This window comes from Solanum dulcamara, chromosome 7 (genome assembly GCF_947179165.1).
Source record: "Solanum dulcamara chromosome 7, daSolDulc1.2, whole genome shotgun sequence".
In the NCBI taxonomy this organism is placed as follows: domain Eukaryota; kingdom Viridiplantae; phylum Streptophyta; class Magnoliopsida; order Solanales; family Solanaceae; genus Solanum; species Solanum dulcamara.
The window spans coordinates 19,120,949-19,141,851 of NC_077243.1; the positions used below are offsets into that span (position 1 = coordinate 19,120,949).

The window sequence follows — 20,903 nt, forward strand, 5'->3', positions numbered from 1 at the left end:
TCATTCCGTCCAAACTTAAAAGACGATTATATTTTTATAAGCTCTAAATGTTGTTAATTTATTATTAATGTAATTAGTATACGTATCCGCGTGTTGCGCGAATATTTTAAAATATAATAATTTTTAAATTTAAAAATAATTAATATAAATTATTATTGAGTAATAAAAGTGCATATATAATGTTTTAATTTTATATATACACTTAATGCTAACAAAATTTTAGCCTAATCTATGTGCAATGAGGATATGTTCTTCAAAGACACCAAACATTATTCTAACAACTTCTCTTTTTTTTAGTATAACGATGATTAATAGCATATATAGCGTGTATTGAATTGATATTTATGTTAATTAATTAAATTTTAAATTCATAGATCAATCTAAAACCTAGTATTAAAAATATTAATTCTACTTTTAGCTAAAATCTAAATATAATTTGCAAAGCATATTGCAACCTCTTTAGTCTACCCCTCTCTCGTTCAATCCTGCAAAATAGGATGATTTTCATTTAATCAAATATAACTTCATAAAATAAGGATGCACAAAAAAAAAATCAGTGATCATTATAAAAAAAAAATACTATAATCAAATTAATATATACCACATAAAACAAACTATTTTCTATACAAAGAAAAATTTGAAAGATGAAAATGGAGCATCTTCTATTCCTTTGATTTACCATAAGTCTCTTCTTTTATTTTATAGATCTTTAGATTTGTTTAGCTTTTTTAAAATATGTTGTAGATTTTACTCTTTAGTAATACGTATGACTTAATAATAGCAGATAATATTAGGATTCAATTTTAAAACTTTTAAACTAATTTTATATAAATAATTAATATATTATTTTTAAGATTAATTAGATAAAGTTTAAAAGTTATAAACACCACCAACATGCTATTATAAATGTAATGTAAAAATATATATGGCAATTCATTTCAAATCAATTCTAATTAAAAATTTTGAAAGCAATAATATCAATTATTATCTTAGATTTAAATACATGTGGAGAAATAAAAATGATAAGAATAAAGTTGATAAAATGAAAATCTAAAAAAAACACTTTGCAAGTCATCATCCATTTTATTGAGATCTTCTTATCATGCTAAATTGCTAAAGAAATAATAACTACACCACAAATTAAGTTTGACTATATGAGTTCTCACTAATCTAAAGCCTAACTTTTATCAACATGAAACTCATCCATTTTCTTCCATCATCAAATGTGATCTCTAGTATAGTAAGATAATACATTTGTAATTTTTTTAAATGTCTTTTATTTGCATGTACAATTCATTGTTAGCTTTAATTATTATTTATTTATTTATCATTTATAATGGATAAAAGTTCTAATACTATAATTTTATATTATAACAATTCAGTTTATATGATTATTAGAGTATGTAATAGGAAATGCTTCTTATCCTAAGTTTGCATATATTAAATTATACAATTTGATAAATACTCCTAAAAAGTATTTTAAATTTATTTTTTAAAAAAAATGATAATTAGAAAACATTTTTGTTAATGATATTTTTCTTAAATATTTTTACAAAATACAGATTAAAATATTTAAATTTATTTTTAAAAAATTCAACCTTTTTTTTAATGACACTTATATGTAACACTTTTGCATTTCCTATTCTATAGGTTGAAGATTAAAATATATAATTGAGTTTTGAGAGATTAGGGTAGTTAGGCAGCGGGTGAGAGATTTTAGGGATGATCTTTATCTGTTTTTTCTTTAAATTTTACCTACGTATTTTTAACTATCCCTTTAATAATGTTTTCTTTATTTTTTATTTATATTTTGTCATGGCATTTTTTAATTTAATTTATTTTCATTGCTATCGTCACTTCCCATATTCAAAATTCAAGCACTCTAAAAAATAAAAATAATGCATGATTTATGAATCAAAAAAAAAATCTGCATATGATAAAAAGGAAAAAAGCAATTAACAAATTAACTATATTGCACTAATAATATGAGACTTTTTAGATATTGTAATTTTCATTGAGATAAAAAAAAAATTATGAGTAAGAATTTAATCACCCATAAGGAGAGAAAATGAGAACTGTTGGAGTAGTGGTAATTTTTAAGTCTTCTTCTTTCAGTTTTTATTTTTGAGTTTGAAAGATTTTTACATAATTAAATTATATATATTTTTTTGGAGATAATAGATTTAAAAAAGAATGATCAAACTGAAAATTCGAGAGCTATTTTAATGATGAAATGTGACACTATTTTGTAAAATACGGATTTATAGCATTTTAATTTATTTTTTTTAAAAAAATGATAATTCAAAACATTTATGTTGATGGCATTTTTTTTGTCTACAAAATACAGATTTGAAATATTTAAATTTATCTTTTTAGAATTCAAAATTTAATTTTTTTTCGTGATGATACGTGACACTTTTACTTTTTATTTTTAGGTTAGTTTTTTTCCTTTTCTTTTCGATCTTTATCTTTTTTTTATTACTAATTAATTACTAAATTTAAACTGTCGGTTTTAAAACTGCTCAATACACACCCACTTTATACTCGATCTCTAAAGCTATCCAATTATCTAATTTTTTTTAAATAACTAATATCTGAATTGTCGGTTTTAAAACTGCCCAATACACACCCACTTTTATACAATCTCTAAAGCTATCTAATTATCTATTTATTTTAAAAAATAAATAAATAACTAATATCTGAAGTATCCGTTCAATTTAATAATGAACTGTAACACTATTTTGCGAAATACGGATTTATAGTATTTTAATTTATTTTCTTTAAAAAAAATGATAATTCAAACATTTATGTTGATGACATTTTTATTTTTTTTTATTTTTACAAAATACAGATTTGAAATATTTAAATTTATCTTTTCAGAACTCAAAATTGAAATTTTTCATGATAATACGTGGCACTTTTACTTTTAAGATTAGTTTTTTCTTTTCTTTTCGATCTTTATCTTCTTTTTTTATTTACTAATTAATTACTAAATTTAAATTATCGATTTTAAAACTGCCCAGTACACACCCACTTTTATACAATCTCTAAAGCTATCCAATTATCTATTCTTTATTTTAAAAAATAAATAAATAACTAATATCTGAATTATCCGTTCAATTTTTTCTTCCATTTATCATTTTTAACTATCCCGTTATTAATGTTTTCTTCTTCTTCTTTCGTTAATTGTTTTAATATTTTTTATCATGAAACTTTTTAATTATTTTATGATCAAATAGTTAATTTTCAATTTTTAAAAAGTATTAATTTTTTCTTTTGTTTTAGAACAGCTCTAAAAATTTTAAATATTTGATATTTGACTGTCATTTGGGATTGTTGAAAAATAAAATTATTTAGTTGGATAGTAAGTGCTTTTTTTTTTTTTTTGCAAGTTCAATTTAAGTACTGTTCTATTTTTTTAAAATGAAAACTTTAACAATTTGTTTAGAAGTTGGAGCTAGGGTAATGGAAAGTTTTTAATATGCATATATATATTTGATTGTCAATAAAAATTACTCTATTTAAGAAAAAAAATGAAAAATAAAATTAATTAGTTGGATATTAAGTTTTTATTTCATGTAAAGTTAAAATACAGATTTAAATATTTCTAAAATAATTAAATTTATTATGCCTTTGACAACAGCATAACATATAAAAAAAGGTCCTAATTTGCTACAATTCTTATCTACAATAAACAAATTCTTGGCATACTGAAAATGTATAAATGATATATATTACTATTGTTGTCTGGTCCTAATCTATTGCAAACTTGTAAAAGAAATATTAGTGTAAATACTGAGAACATCAAAGGTTTTCACTAGGGGTTCAAAATCGAATTGTAATCGATAAGCCAATCATAAAATTGATTTATTGGTTTATTAGTATTGGATTAACGAATAAATGGTTGGGGGCGAATTAAAATTTTATAATTAACGGTTTATTGGTGTGGGGGCGGATTATTAAATTTTCTTATCGAATAAACCGTTGACCCGTTAAGAATTACCATATACTTAAACTTTTATTTTAGGTATATTAGCCTCATTTAATATTTTACCATAATATATAAGAGTTAACTAATTATATATTTTTCCTTTGTTAGTCCTAACTTCTAAGGCTAAACTTATTTACTTTTCTTGCCTTAAAAGAGGTAAAGATGTAAACTATTAAAGAAGCCCGTTTATTCTAAATTTTTGTTTTTCATCGTTTTAAATTCTAACCCCGTAAGTATCTCATGTCTCTTCATCTCTTAGACTCTTTTTGCTCACTGCTCAGTTGCTTCTCAAATCTCAAGTTTATTTGCTTAATCCTTCGCTTTGTTGGTAGGTACTGAGTACTGCTTTCACTGGACATTGAAAATGGGACAATCAGTTGAAAATTTGCATCAATTTATCCATTTTATCTTGTTATTGCTCAAAATGTTCTGAACTAATCAACTTTTGTCTAGTAAAGACTTGTTTTAATTGAGTTGCTTGTAGTTAATTAAAACTTTGTACTTAGTTCCTTAGTAGTCATTATTCCTATTCCCTTTGATAAATATTGTTCTTATGTTTTTGTAACTAGTAACACTTGACATGAAATATATATCGATACAAGTGTTAAATATTTTTAGCATCGTTCTTGACTTTGTGAGGCAAGTTTTAAGTGTCTAGTACTATTAGCTTTTCTATCACTGCTCACTGCATTTAAATAGTGGAAAAAGTCTTTTTTTTGTAAGATGCGTTCATCGAAAAAAAGACATTATAGTGATTAGAAGTTAGCCAATACACCGCCCGATAACCGTCTGATAATTGGTAATTTGTTATCGAACCAACCGATATCTTATAGATTGGCTAGCAGATTAGTAAATTTAAAAATCGATATCCGATAGATCAAATCATTAAGTGAAATTATCCGTCTAATCCATCCGATAAGCAGCCTAGTTTTCACCAGCATAGCAGCCACACAGGCTTTCTACTGCATTTTTTTTAAAAAAAAAAAAGATAAATGAGACTAAGAAGTTGAAATGTATCGAAATAAAAAAAGCAACAATAATGATCAATTAAATTATATTATTGTGATTAAAAATATCACTAATGAGAAAAGGACATTCAAACATGTAAAAATGAAAACAAAAAACTCTCGAAATGATATTCGACCACCATTATATATGTTAAGAGATACTGGCACCACCATTTTCATAAGATTATGATTATATATCTTGATATAATGATTTTGACTACTCTATAAAAAAAAATAAACAATTATTGCAGAATAGAAACAGAACTTTGTATACATTAAAACTTAATAAATTGAAAAAAATTCTTACATATGATTAAACTCTCTCTTTCTTGATTTCTTCTTATCCCTGAATGCATGTTGGTGGGTTGAATTGTTTTACTTTGTTAATTACTAAAATACCTTATTGTTGCTTTGTTATAGAAGGGAAAGAATTTGATTATATTTTACTGTTGCTTTGTTGAAGAAGGGAAAGAATTTGATTAGGTATGATTATCGGAAATCGTTGTGTTGTTTGTGAATCCTTTTGTTTTTTATATTAGAAGTTGTAACAACTATTTATATTTTAGACTTAATTGAGTATAATGTGGAAATATTAGAAAGGACTAAAAAATTGGGAAACAGGTAATGCGTGTTCACTTAAAACTGATTAATAGTTAATTCAGATTAAAATTTTAAAGTTAAAATTAAAATTATAGCAATAGTAACTATTATTCGTAAACTATCATGTTAAGCTGTAAAACTCTAACTTGTCTTTTAAAACTGTAACTATTTTTTTCAAAATTCAAAACAATTTTTTTTTATTATTATTATTATTATAAGGTTAAAAACACTAACTTGTCTTTTAAAACTGTAACTCTTCTTTTTTAAAAAAAACATTTTTTATTTGGTGAAAAACTCTTAACTTGTCTTTTAATATTGTAACTATTTTTTTACGAAATAATTTCTTAATTTAAAACTTCTTCAATTTGTTTAGAAGTAGGAGTGTAATGGGAAGTTTTAAAACTCCCTATTTATTTGGATACACGTTTTTTTTTCAAAATAAAGATTAATTCGTTTTTGAAATAGTATTTTATGAAACCGTAAAATTTTGTAATTTTTTTGTTTCTAATAATTGATATTATATTGTTTAATTTTTTTTAAAAAAATTCATATTTCTTATTTAATTTGCTTGAATTTAGTTATAAAATTTTAAAATAATAACTAAGTTATCTAATTATTTGTAAGAATAAAATTTTAACTCAAGAAAATAAAAACAAATAAGAAATATTTACTTGGACACTTACAAAATAAATTAAAGCAAATTTTAACAGAAATAGATTATTTAGTATGTGTATATTTTATAAAGAGTTAATTTAAATTTAATTTTTTCAATTTTTTTAAAAGTAAGAGTGTAATGGGAAGTTTTAAAATTAATTAATTTTATCACCATATCAGACAAAAATTGACCTTATAGTTGCTATTTAAAAAAGGTTAAAAAGTACGTGATTAGAATTTTATAATAACCATATCTTCTCCTTAAAATTCTCAACTAAATAACAATATATTTGTTTTTTGAATTTTAAAAATAATAACTACCCTCACTCAATTTTTTTTCTTTTTTTAGTGTTTGCAATTATTTTAGAGTTTTATATTTTAAATTTTTTTTTAATTTTTAATAATTCATAAATTCTATTTTTTGTGGTGCTGACAGGTAGGCATTTTAATCTTTCCTATTATATATTATACTAGTATGCATACCCGCGATGTATGGATAATATCTAAATATTATTTTTAATTGTTTTAAATTGTGATATCTTGTTATATCATGTAAAATCATATAACCTTAAAAAAATTAGTCTATCATATTGTTACTCAATGAAATGTACTCCCTCGTCCTCATAACCAAATTTATATGAATATAGACAACGAATCTTGTAATTATTAAACAATTTATAGGCATCATAATTTTTTATTATTAGATTGTTCACTATTTAAAACTATTATATTTTTAATATTGATTTTATTAGCTTATCACTTGGTTTAACATAGTTATCAAGTGCTCTTCTTATTAATATAAAACAAATATATTTATTTTATTTACAATTGAAATTTTAATTATTTTTTTTAAAATCTTTTCAGTTTAAATTTTATGGACAATAATATGTATATTATCTTAACTACTTTATTATATTCTCAAAATTAGTTCAAAATATATATTAATTTGTGTGTGTATTGTAAGTGATTGTGTGAAATGTGAATCATGCATGAGGGGATGGGGGAAGTTAGGTAAATGGAATGTGGGTGAGGGCTTGGTGTTAGTTCATAAGGTTAGTTAATTTATTTATTTTTTTGTCATTTTTCTTATCCTCTTTTTATATTTTTTTCTTATAAAACTTTGAATTCATGAACTATTCTAACTTATATTTTCATTTCAGGCAGCAAATCTACATTAATATTTGACATATCCCATTATTTTCCTTTAATCTATATTGCTATTATTAATCTAGAAATTTATCAAAAATAATTTTAATATATTTTTCTTTTAAAATTCGCCGAATATGTTGTTATTTATACTATTACTTAATACTTAATATTGTATTGTGTTATTTAAATTTTTTATCTTTTAAATTTAAACTTTTATCTTTCAATTGAATTTAAAATTATTTTGTATATCAATTCAACTGGATAGATAATTTTTTGGTGAATTTAGTAAAATATACTTGAAAGTTGTAACTACTCATTTAAAAAAAACACGTCTTTATTTGATGGTTATTGTATGATCCATTTTGTAATTTTTTAAACTATAATTAAAAAAATTAATTTCAAATTAAGATAAATTTTATCCTTTTACAATTTAAATTTTTGAAAGTACACATGACTCATTAGTTGGTTAAAATATGATAAACGTTTTTATCCTTAAATTCTAATAATCAAAATGCGTTTGAAAATAATCCGCAGATACTTCAGTTATAAAAGTATCTACATATAAGAATTTTTCTATTTCTTTTTTGAAAGCAATAAAAAAATCTTCTTACTCAAATACCTCCATATAGTTATCGTAAGAAATAAGGAGATCAAATAGCTTTTGAGAGAAACATATTATTTAATGTAGAGACAAAAAAATAATACAATACTACCACAGAAAATCAACCTAGAACCAAAAGGAGAAATACTATAACTTAATGTTTATTTAGTTTATCAAAAATGTATCAATACAAAATAAAAAATACTTACATAATCAAATATTCAAAATATATAAATTTTGCCTTCCACCAAACTATAAAATAAAGAAGCATTAGTAAAAGAATATTCATACAAAACAGAATAAGTAAAAAATACTTACATAATCAAATATTCAAAGTTCAAACTATATAAATTTTGCCTTCCACCAAACTATAAAATAAAGAAGCATTAGTTAGCGAATATTCATACAAAACAGAATACGTAAAGAATAATAACTCAAAATGAAAATATATTACCTGGGGGCTGGGAGAAAACAACCATACAAAATAAAAATAAAAAATCTGAATAAGAGAGTGACTGAACAAAACAAATTGATAAATGGCTTAGTGAGTGCATTATTATAGGAACTCAAAAAGTAATAGTAAGACACGTGTTTTTTCTTATTTTTTATGTTTGTAATTTATTTATTTTTTGAATTTTAAAATTAAGATATTTAAAAGGATGACACTTGATAGTTCCACAAAATTAGGCCCTGAAACTGAATTTTAGGTATAAGAACGTGTGTGATCTTTATTTTTTATTTTTAATATTTTCAAATTTCAAATTTTTTGATTTCAAACTTGAAAACCGCAGACAATTAACATTTTATTTGGAAAAAAAGATGCTAACTGCCTACAAAATAAAGCAATGGTATTCTCTTAATAAAAGATAATTGGAAAAGATTAGAGATAAGTTTTTCAAACTGTAAAATTTTAAAAACTGCTTTAAATTTTTATTATATTATTTAAAATTTAAAATAATTACAGATAATTAATTAATAATAAAACAATAATATTCTCTTAATAAAAGTAAAAGAAAATTGGAAAAAATTAGAGATAAGTTTTTAAAACTGTAAATTTAAAAAACTACTTTAAATTTTTAATTTGATTTTCAAATTGTTATTTATTATTTAAATTTTGAAATAATTACAGATAATTAATAATTAAAATATTAATTTGTTGTTATTTAAAATATGAAATTATGAGAAAAATTGTAGCGCTGACACGTAGGCTTTTTTACCTCTACTATTATATATATAGAGAGAGAGAGAAGTTATGTAATTTACCTATAATTTCGGAGCATTTACAGATAAGGTTATTTTTTTAATATGTCCCTATGATTTAGGAGCTTTTCTAGGATGATAATAATGTAGTTAACTTCTATTTTTTCATTTTTTTTTAGTGTTTGTAATTTTTTATATTTAAAAGATAAAAAAGACAGAAAAAACTAATTTTAAAAAAAAACTACACGACCCTTACCCCATTACCCCCACTGACTCACAAATAAATGGGATAAAAATATATATTTTGATTAGGATAAAAATAAGAAATATTAGCCACATGCACTTTAATTGAAAAAATAAAAAATGATAATCTAAGAAAATTTCTGATGACAACTAGGGGTGTTAATGGTACGGTTCTGACGGTTGTTTTATGAAATTTATATCATACCATTTTTTTGGTTATATTAGTTCTTATAATTAAAACTAGAATTTTCAAAATCGTTTCATTATCTCAGTTTCTCTTCGATATCGGTACAATTTGGTTAATTTTGATTTTTTTTAAAAAAAATATAAAAACTAGAACACACTATTATGTATATTAAAAAAAAAAGACGCTATTATATATACTTGGGATGACTTTGACAAAAAATATCTAAACATTTTTATTGTTAAAAAGGTGATGAATCAAGAAAACAAGAATAGAAATTCATCACATTATATTATGGTAGTGTAAAAAAATATAAAGCAAAGACAAAATATATAATTTACATCACACGAGTTGAAAGACTCAATCAACATGAAACTCAAGAACTGAGTTTACTTAATTTATGTATCCAATAAGAGAAATTTAAACCATAAGAGAGGAAAAATATCTAATAACTTGTAGCTTGTTATTCAAGATCGTTGGAATACCTTGTAGTTTACTAGTTATTACTCGAGAGTTGAGATGTTAGAACTAATTTAATTTTAATCGGAGGAGAATAAAAAGTTTTAGTGTAATTATGTTGTCGCTTGTGATCACTTCCATTATCTTGTATCTAAAGCAAAAAATTTAATATTTTATTATTTTTAAATTTGATATATAAATAAAAGACCTACCTAATTATTCGGTATGGTTACAAATTTATATAAAAATCATCAATTTTATTCAAAGAAACCTACAAATCAATTCGATACGATTCAGTTCGGTCAGTTAAATCGATTTTTTGAAAACCATTGACACCCTAATGACAACATGTTTTTTTCATATAAAATTCCAATTTATAATGTTTAATAATTTATATATATGAAAAAAAAAACCTATACATATATAGGTTTGAAATTATTCCGTCTTCACCTTCATAAACTTTAACAAATTAGCAAATGTCACATTTTTGTTGTATTTAATATATATATATATATATATATAGATAGATAGATAGATAGATAGATAGATAGATAGATAGATAGGTAGATTTTAAATTTAAATTTTGTTTTAAAAAACCTATATTTCTGGGGAAAAAAACATTAAAAAGAAACGTGTAAGGGAGACTTTTTTCAGTTTTTTTTTCCGAATTTTTTATTAATAATTAGTAATTCATAAAAATAAATAAATTGTGGTGCTGACAATAATTTTGTCTCTTCTATTATATATCGATATATATAGATAATTGAGCCGTTATTCTCTTTCGCGTTCTTATTAATTTAATGTCGGCAAGGGACCTACTTCCTTTATCTAAATATAAGTAGAGTATCTAATTTGATTATGAATTCTCTAAAAGTGCTTTATTAAAGTGATAAAACAAGGTTATGAACACTCCTTTAACACGCACTAATCTAAATGGTAAAGTGTACAGAGTAATTCCCATCGAAAATTTTGACAAGATGGTGAGAATGTGATTTTTTATTTTCTTAATATGATCCTGGACAATAACTATTTGAGTTGATTTTTAAGAAGTCTTAGATTTGGTGTTCATTTTTTTTAATCATGCTGATCCATTTAAATTCACCGTTTCTCCTGATATTGCGACCCCATATTCTACTGTTTACATTTTAATTGTCACAGCTAGGCTAATTGACTATTTTTTTTCCTGAAAAAAATCAATAGTGGTTTTATGTGACTCGAAATCTCAATCTATCGATTGATGATGGAAATGTTCAACCACTTAAGTAAATCTCACTTATCGTAAATTGATTTTTAAAATTGGATTGGAACAAATTATTTTTCATCAACGGAAAAGGGCCTAAAATGCCCTCGAACTATTGAAAATGGTACAAAAATGCCCCTCGTCCATCTATTGGGCCTAAAATGCCCTTTTCTGTTAAAGAAAATATCAATTTTGGACTTAAAGGTGGATGCCAATGACATTTTAAGCCCAATAGATGGATGATGGATATTTTTATGGGTAAATCACCTAAATGTACAATATTCAAAAAATATTTACCACATAGAGCAACATAATTATTTTAACCATATATAGCAAATTGTTTGAATTAAATTAAGTACGGTTTTTTTCTTCTAAAATTCTGACCCGTTCCCCTGTTTCTCTCCAAATTTGCTACACCAATATTCTCTCCAATCTTCTCACCCATAATTTTCTCCAAAATTAGGGCAATACTTAGCTTCATAGCTTTTCAACCACGACTTTCTACAACATTTGTACTCCAATTTTGGAATTAAGTGATGTGTATTCGGTGGAATCTCACTTCTCAGAAGGTTACTCTTTTGCTTCTTCACTGCATATTCCCATAGTAGAGCCCCAAACCTCTTTCGGAGACTGTCTGCACTTAGTTGTTGATTTGCAATATCCTGGCCATTGCTTGCCTGTGAATCGGCCAAGTTTTCCATCATAATATTCAGGCCACCCATCCTTGGACAACGCCTGTTCAGCAAGTTCAATGGCACACTTTGCAATCTGAGGCCTCCCGGTCTTGATACATGCTGCTGTGAGGAGCCATAGAAGCACTGTAGCCAGAGACAATCAAATATGAGAGGGACCTAACACAATCTTGGAGAAGATACAAGTTTAATTCATTTTTTGTGGTCTATAGATCACTGAAGGCTTTTTCATTAGCTACAATTTTTATTCGTGTCTAATTCTCTTCTAATTCAACTTTAGTGTGTATGTAATTCATTTTTAGTTCAAGTCTAATTCATTTTTGTGTTCTATGGATTACTGGAGGCTTTTTCAATAGCTACATTTTTCATTCGTGTCTAATTCTCTTCTAATTCAACTTTAGTGTGTGTGTAATTCATTTTAAGTTCAAGTTTAATATCAATTTTGTGTTTCTGTAGATCACTGAAGGCTATTTCAGTAGCTACACTTTTCATTCGTGTCGAATTCTCTTCTAATTCAACTTTAATATGTATGCAATTCATTTTTCATTCAAGTTTAATTCATTTTTCATTCAAGTTTAATTCATAATGCAGGTTTCAATTTGATAAACTACTGAAACATTTTTTCATTAACGTAGCTATGTATTGACATTATTAAAAAAGAAGAAGATATATTTTACATGAACAAAAAACTATATTAAAAATGTATTTTACATGAACAAAAATTATCTTAAAAAAGATAGCTATGTATTGCATTATAAACTTTAATATGTATGCAATTCATTTTTCACTCAAGTTTAATTCATTTTTCATTCAAGTTTAATTCATAATGCAGGTTTCAGTTTGATAACACTACTGAAACACTTTAACATTAACGTGTCATCAAACATGTCCTAAAAAATTAAAATTAATTCTAATAATACTAAATGACAAGAATTTGAAAACATCACTATGACTAGCTTTGATAAAAGAAAAATGGGACAAGTTCAAATCATCAACAAATGCACGGGGAGATACAATTCTACTAAAATCATGAAGAAATACTATTTTTATGCTGATAAATATATATACACATTGTGGCAAGTCTATGGAAGTGTTAAAATCAGTAATAAAAGATCTGCACTGGCTTTCATCAATCAACTGTAGATAGATTACTCAAGAAGTTTGAAGCTCCAATTATAGCTCCATTTTTCTGATTGTTTTCATGTCCAGAAGTAATGCTGCAAATCTAGGATTTTGTGCTTTCCCTTGCTGGAAGTACTGGATAAACAGGTCGATAATGTACATACTCATCCTTGGTGGCTAGAGTTACCTAGTACTGATACTGATAGAAGTTAACAACACTTGATGAAATAGTCGAGGTGAGAGCAAACCGACTTGGACACTATCCTTAAAAAAGATAGTAATAATGTACAACACTCATGTTCTTCAATCCTGGTAGAACACCTTTTATATTCACAGCTACCTGCTAGAAGTTCTACTCTTTCTGGCACTGTCATATATTTCACCATCAGATAATCTCCAAGAAGAAATCTTGAGGTTATAAGGAGAATGTTGACCTAACAATGTCTCGTGTAACCTTAGGTGTTGCTTCGATGTGCTCATTGACCTTGTTTTTGCCTTTACAGATTCTGTGACAGCTATGTAAGTAGGAAATATAGGAGAACTTGGTAATGAGTTAACATTAACGTTCGATTTTCGTTTTACATTAGAAAATGATCTTCTTGGAAGTGAAGAAGGAGAATGTAGGTCCTCTATACAATCTTCTCTATGCATTTTTCTCACTTAAAGTTGTGTCATCCCATTCATATAAGCTAGAGGAACATTTGAGTCTCTAAATGATCTCAATTTCTCAAATAACCCTGCTTTTGTTGGTGCCTCAAGTTCTGCCAACTGATCAAATTTGTAGCTTCTTCTGTTTTGCTTGCTGGTTAATACTTCTTGTAAAGTTCGATCATTTCTGTTCTCCTGAAAAGAAGTAATATACTATCAGGTCATTTCAAAATATCTTATAGGTAATCGTTCATAAAAACTGAGCTTAGTAATCTAGAAAATAAGGCAGGTTAACCGCTACAATATGTTAAAATACATTGGTAAGCGTAATATTTGCACTATCTGTATCGACAAGTGAACTCCTACTTTTACTAACAAATGAGTGAGATAATGCAAGTGCAAGTGAATTTACCCTGAGTGAAAATGAGTATTTCATCAAATGCTCTCGTTTGTCAATGGCTTCTTCTCTTCTTGACCACAAGGCTTCACTGTCTTGTTCTAAAGCCAAGTTGAAATTCGAAGTCCTAAGGCTCTTGCATTTAAGCTGCCAAAAAACAAAACCATATTACAGTTATAAAAATAATAAAAAAGTTTAATTTTCATTTGGAGGTTCAAACCATAAAAGTCAAAATAAGATGTGTTAGTAGGTGTCTTTTATAGTTGAACCAATATTTGGAAAATTAATTAGACAAAGGCTGAATGATTGCTTTTACCTTTAGTTCTTTAGATTTCATAATTTCCCTTGGACTATTGATGAGTTTCTTGTCATTATTATCATGATAATGTTCTAAAGTAGGGAGTTTAATTTGATAAACTCTTGTGTTTGGTTTTTGATGAAGTGGCAACATGAACTTCAATTTGGCAATGAGTCTTCTTCTGACAATTTCACCTCTAATCACTGCTTGAAGTTTAATTCATTTTTGTGGCCTACAGATCACTGAAGGTTGGTTTTGTTAGCTACATGTTTCATTCGTGTCTAATTTTCTTCTAATTCAAGTTTAATTCATTTTTGTGGCCTGTAGAGAAGGCTGGTTTCATTAGCTACAAGTTTCATTCGTCTCTAATTTTCTTTTAATTCAAGTTTAATGTGTGTGTAATTCCTTTGTTGTTCAACTTTAATTCATTTTTGTGGCCTACAGATCACTGAAGGCTGGTTTCATTAGATACATGTTTCATTCGTCTCTAATTCTCTTCTAATTCAACTTTAATGCACGTGTAATACATTTTAGTTCAAAGTTTAATTCATTTTTATTTATTTATTTTAAAAAATAAACAAATTGCAACACAAAAGATCTAACAATTCATGGCAAAACTCCCAACAATCACTGATATAATAAACTTGAGCAAATAAATTTAGACTATAATAAAAGTATCAAATACACAAATTTTTTCTTCAACATCTAGCACACAAGTTCAAAACAACAACAAACTAAGAAAATACACATAAACAGATATAAAATGCTATCAGTTAAATAATGTGTTGGTAGAATGACATACCGGATATAAACTCTCTGGTAGAACCATTTTTTTGCACAATCGATTTCGATTTTTTGGATTCTTCTCCTGAGCAACTGTAGGTCTCACTTTCTTTGACTGAAATTGAAGAGGTAAATCCTCAAAATCATCATCATTGTCAACAAATTTCTTAGATTCCGATGCAACATCAACTCGTTTTCTTTTCGATTTAGATTTAGAACTCAATTCACTGATTTTTTTCTTACTTCTACCGCCCTTTTTCTTCACATGCAATGCTTGGAGATTTTGATTAACCTCACCACCAGCTTCTTCTGGAGATTGATTTGCAGAAATTCTCAAACTAAAAGTAGGACCGACATTCACTTCACCACTGTCCGTTGAATCAACAATTCGAATTCGTGGACTTCTTCTAGGAGATTTCTGACCTTTTATTACAATTGTGCACCTAAAATCTATGAGTTCCGTCTGAAACAAACAAAAAGATGAAGAATAAGGGAAGAATGAAGAAGAGATGAAGGAATAAGAGATATAGACACTGAAACTAAAGAAAAACCCTTATTGAAAGAGAGAGACACAATGAAGAAAAACCCTTATTGAAAGAGAGAGATAAAGCCTTTTTCTTTTCAAATAAAAAGGGGTATAATGTCTTTAATGAAAATATTGTTACTGATTGTTAAAAATGGTAACAAAATAAAAGTATATTTAAAAATGGTAAATATTATTTAAAACACATTCAATTAAGTAATTTTACCTATTTTTATATTTTTTTCAATAGTTTAAATACATTTTAGACCTTTTTCCGTTTTATCAAAGTGCATAGATTTGGAATAGTGAAGCCTTGTTTGGTTGGTGACTTGAGATTGTATCATTCTTGAGGCAATCAATTAATAGTTCCATGTGGAAGAATCGTGCTTAACACTTTCTTCCAACCAACTCCTTCCCTTATCATTTTTCACGCCAAAAATTAAAAAAAAAATATCTACTACTACAACAGGTGGTATTAGAGGCCCTACCATGAAAATATTTAATTTCTATTTAATATCTTTTGAATATTGCGTATCTTACCATCTTTAGCCTTCATTTAGACTTTTTCTTTTTTTGGTAAGTAAAAAAAATTGTATTTACCAAAGAGCAATACGTACAAGTAAATCTCAAAACAAGATTGACAATGGACAGGACCCGAAAGTCGAAATCTATTTTATTAGTATAGTTTAATCTACTAATACGCTAATCATTATTTCTTATCAATTACCAAATAGTACCATATTTATCATGAAATTTTTTGTGTAATTAATTAAATTATAAGTTACCTAATATATATAACTTAGATCTTTTTTCAGATGAAACGATCATGGGGAGGATAAAAATAACGTTAGACCTAAGGACCACATAAATTTTTGTAAGTAAATCAAAAGTGACATGATGTTTAAAGAGGATTATTTTGTTCCAAAATACTTTATTCCAACGGCTCTATCATGATTACCGTATTTTGGCCAAGTTAGTGATAGCTACAGCCAAAGAATATAATAAAATATGTTGATTTTGAATTTTAGATATCAAAAAAATTTTAATTTGGAGTATTTTTTTTGAATAAATTCTTATACAATTATGAATTTAGATTAATCAAATTTTAATATAAATATCCGAAAATCAGATTAAAAACAAACCAAAAAGAGAAGTTAGTGGGAAGTTCACTGTTATGTGACAGCTCACCATTGGCCATTGAGTTTCCTCTTTGCAAGACTGTACAAATTGATAAGCCAGCTAAGCCAAAATAGTCCCATCTGTCGTATCCCTCTTCCTCTCTTCTATTCCATGGTCCATTTATATATATATAGAGTATGTCCAATCAATTAAGGTGACAGTTACCTTCTTCCAACTACTAAATATCTTCTCAAAAAAAAAAGATCTTTTTTTCTTTAAAGAAAGAATTCTGTGTTTTCTTGATTCTGTTTGTAGCCATGGCAGAATTGGAAGCTAAGAAAGTAGAAATTGTGGACCCTGCACCAGAAACAGAGACTGTTGAAGCTCCTAAAGAAGTAGGAGCGGCTGATGAGAAAGCCATAGCTGCACCAGCTCTGCCACCTCCTGAAGAAGACAAGGAAAAAGAAAAAGAAAAACCCGATGACTCCAAAGCACTAGTTGTTGTCGAAGAAAATAGTATAATCTCTTATCTCTATATGCTTATGAATTTTTTTTATATATGTTTTCAGCTGAATTTTACGTTTCCTCTTGATGAAAATCGACCTGCTTAATTTTTATTTTAATTTCTTAAAATTGGGGGTAGGGTAAGGGATAGGGGATTACAAGATGAGGAATCTAACAATCACCAATAAGATGAATGCTCAGGCAGCTAAACAACTAAGATTCCCCTGTCTTGTTCTTGTGTAGAAAAAGTTTTTTTTGTTAGTTTTCTTTTGTACAGGACTCTGTATGATTGAAAAAGTTTATACATATCAGCAGTAGATAAAAAAGAAAAGTTTTTTTTTTTGGTGAAGCAATTGATACTATCTTTTTCTACTTCTATTTCAGAAGGAAAAAAGAAAGGAAAAAAAAGAATCTTTGGGAAATGATTTATTCTATATTTGTGAAAATTTTGCTTTTGATTAATTCATGTATTTTTATCTGATTTTTTATTTTTTGATTATTCTTCAAAATTTTGACCAATTTCACTACTTTTCGTTGTCAAATTTCTTTACTCACTTTGTTATGGTATCCCTAACTTTTTGCTACTTGTGTTCATTGACAGAAGAACCAGAACCTGCTGATGAGAAAAAAGAGGGATCTATTGACAGAGGTAAATTAGGATTGTTCTTTTTCTTTCTGTTGTTTTTGATTCATTTACTGCTTTTAAGATCATCAACTAACTTTGATGTATAATCCTCAGATACTGTGCTTGCACGCGTTGCAACAGAGAAGAGACTATCACTCATCAGAGCATGGGAGGAAAGTGAGAAATCAAAAGCCGAAAACAAGTATGTACTCAATATGCTGATTTCTCATACATGTCGATGATGTGATATGAGGATTGAGGACTGATATACGTGAATTTGCTTAGCATGTGAAGGAACGATAATTATATGAATCATGCTGACTGCAAATAACACACTAGTTACTCCAAATTAAACAACAAATAAGCAAAATAAGTTTCAGTATAGTAACAATTTGACATTGTCTTGCTAAGAATTAAAATCTTGTTGATTATAGAAGTATTGATTGCTCTTTATGAGATATCTTTCTCAAGGAAATTTATAGTTTTATCTCTGATTGCTTCACTTGGTTATGTCATTTGCACATTTAATCATTCCTTTTTGCCCTGAGCTTGAGACAGTAGGCAGAATTTTCTTCATATGATTAATTACTATTTTGATGTTGTTATTGTTTGTAGACTTTACATTGACTTTCTTATTATCAGCTATGCCTTCATTATTTCTTCTTCTTCTTTTACTTGGGTTTGGGGCACTTGAGCCAAGGTCTTTCGGAAACAGTCTCTCTACCTCCTTGAAGTAGTGGTAAGGTCTCTCCAGACCCCACTTAGTGGAATTTCACTGGGTATGTTATTGTTGATAAATTACTAAATGACAGTATGTGCCAATTTGCTGATTATAGATTCAGATGGCTGTGACAATGTATCATATGCTTCACTAGCCATCTTTCTCAATCGTCTTGTAGTGATTATATTTTGTTTGTTTTCCATTTATTTGATGCAAAATTTGCATAACATAGTATGAGTTGCATGGCGCTAGTATATATTTTTTTAAAACAACTATAATCTATCCCCTGGAGCTGGTCTTTGAGAAAGCCCTGCAGCCAATTTAAGGATCAGCACATACCTTTTCGGTCATTTTCTTCTTCTCTGAAAGTAATGGGCAATGGTTACATATTTACTCAAATTATAGGGAGATTTTGAAAGAGTTGTGTGTATTGATTATGGTAACTTAAATCTGTTGACAGGGCTCAAAAGAAGGTATCTGCAATTGGTGCATGGGAAAACAGCAAGAAAGCAAACCTAGAGGCTGAACTCAAAAAGATGGAGGTGAGTGGCCATCCTTCAATTTTGCAATATAGTCAGTTATATGACAATATTTGATTGTGATTTTGATGATAAAGATCAATGCTTTTGTTGATTTTACTACTAATCTCGATAACAGCATAAGGACACTCATTCTCTATTTGTGATGGTTTCGTTTGTGAGCTTCTTGTATTCTTAACTGAGGAATATTTTCTCAACAAGTTTCGATTTTATTAATCTTCCATATCTTGTTGAGAGCAGGAACAGTTGGAGAAAAAGAAGGCAGAATATACTGAGAAAATGAAAAACAAAATTGCTCTTCTCCACAAGGAAGCAGAAGAAAAGAGAGCGATGATTGAAGCTAAACGTGGAGAAGATCTTCTCAAGGCAGAGGAGCTGGCAGCCAAATACCGCGCCACTGGAACTGCTCCAAAGAAAATCCTTGGATTGTTTTGAAGCAGCAAGCACCAGGTCTGCATCGGTAGTGATTGGGAGTTGCATTCTGTAAAGTTTGTGCAAATGGAATTTTGTTTCTTGTTAGATTACATTGTGTGATTATATATTTTAGAACCATTTATTGTTTATTGTTATGTGTGCATAGTGATGTATTTCCAGTGTATATAGCACCTGGACAAAATTAACTTTGTGAGATTTTACGAAAAACAGTGTGAATGTAGATTCCATATTAGTATCCAACCCCCGCAAAAAAACCTCTTTATTTAAGCTAGATGTCTGAGGTTGTCTTCGCGGTGCCAATTACTACAGACACTTAAAACTGCGTAATCAATCATGTTTCAGTAAGGAAATTAATGCAGTGTTGTGTAACTCAGTTGAGTCCGAATCCTCCAGGGGGTCTTGATTACTTGCCTCTTGGTGTCTGAAAAATCTAGCTTTTATCAAGTTACGAGTCCTACTTGTTTCTCCTGTACATGTTTCTACTCATCCAATTGCCTCATACAAACTTAAAAGGAATGATGCGAGGTCCTGTTAGTCTAAGCTAGTGCATTAGATCTTATGGTTATGATTGCATACTCTATGGCACTTCATAAGCTATTATCAACCGGTTGAAGGACTGGAATAACTAAGTTAATACTTTACTTCAATTTATAGCCTACACAAGGAGTAATTTAACTTGATGATCATGTCAAAACAGCCAAAAACATGCATAAATGCAGAAAGTAGTGACAGAAAGCAAACCTTTAATGGATTAAGAAAAGTTGGTGGCAATCATATAAAGTGAAAAAAAATGACAATGCTCTATTTTCTGAATCATTGGATATTATGGCATAGCTGCAAAGCAATTACTTTGAGCCTTATAAGATAGTTCAAATTAACTTGATAGTTTCAATACGCTGGGCATAGTGATGTTCTTGATCCTCGCTGATCCAAGTAAGACTTGAAAAAAACAGTAGAGTCTTTTGAAGCTTCTTGAGAACGGGAACTTGCTGACTATCCTGAGCTAGCTTGGAGGAAGGGGCTTCAATTGAATCGATATACTGTACAAATAGGATAAATATATAACAGCTATTGAATCCCCTTAACACGAGGGGCTTCAAAAAGAAAAATGTTTTAGATCACATGCTTAAATTCCAGTTATGACAATCCTAGCTCCAAGACTGATCGCG

The 20,903-nt window shown here is 27.5% G+C and overlaps 1 protein-coding gene and 1 pseudogene across 2 annotated transcripts; one reads left to right on the forward strand and one right to left on the reverse strand.

Moving 5' to 3' along the window:
• Window positions 1–11,898: 11,898 nt before the first annotated feature.
• LOC129894580 (protein IQ-DOMAIN 12-like) lies at window positions 11,899–17,050 on the reverse strand (annotated as a pseudogene).
• A 13-nt stretch (window positions 17,051–17,063) lies between these two features.
• On the forward strand, window positions 17,064–19,941 carry LOC129894950 (remorin). Of its 2 annotated transcripts, none has more exons than XM_055970546.1 (5): window positions 17,064–17,426; window positions 18,016–18,063; window positions 18,154–18,241; window positions 19,221–19,302; window positions 19,540–19,941. In XM_055970546.1, exons 1-5 carry the CDS (start codon window positions 17,228–17,230, stop codon window positions 19,732–19,734), a joined length of 612 nt encoding a protein of 203 aa, XP_055826521.1. In that variant the 5' UTR covers window positions 17,064–17,227; the 3' UTR covers window positions 19,735–19,941. The 2 variants fall into 2 exon arrangements, with proteins under 2 accessions (XP_055826521.1, XP_055826522.1); XM_055970547.1 differs by having other exon boundaries at window positions 17,105–17,426; window positions 18,019–18,063.
• The last annotated feature ends 962 nt before the right edge of the window (window positions 19,942–20,903 follow it).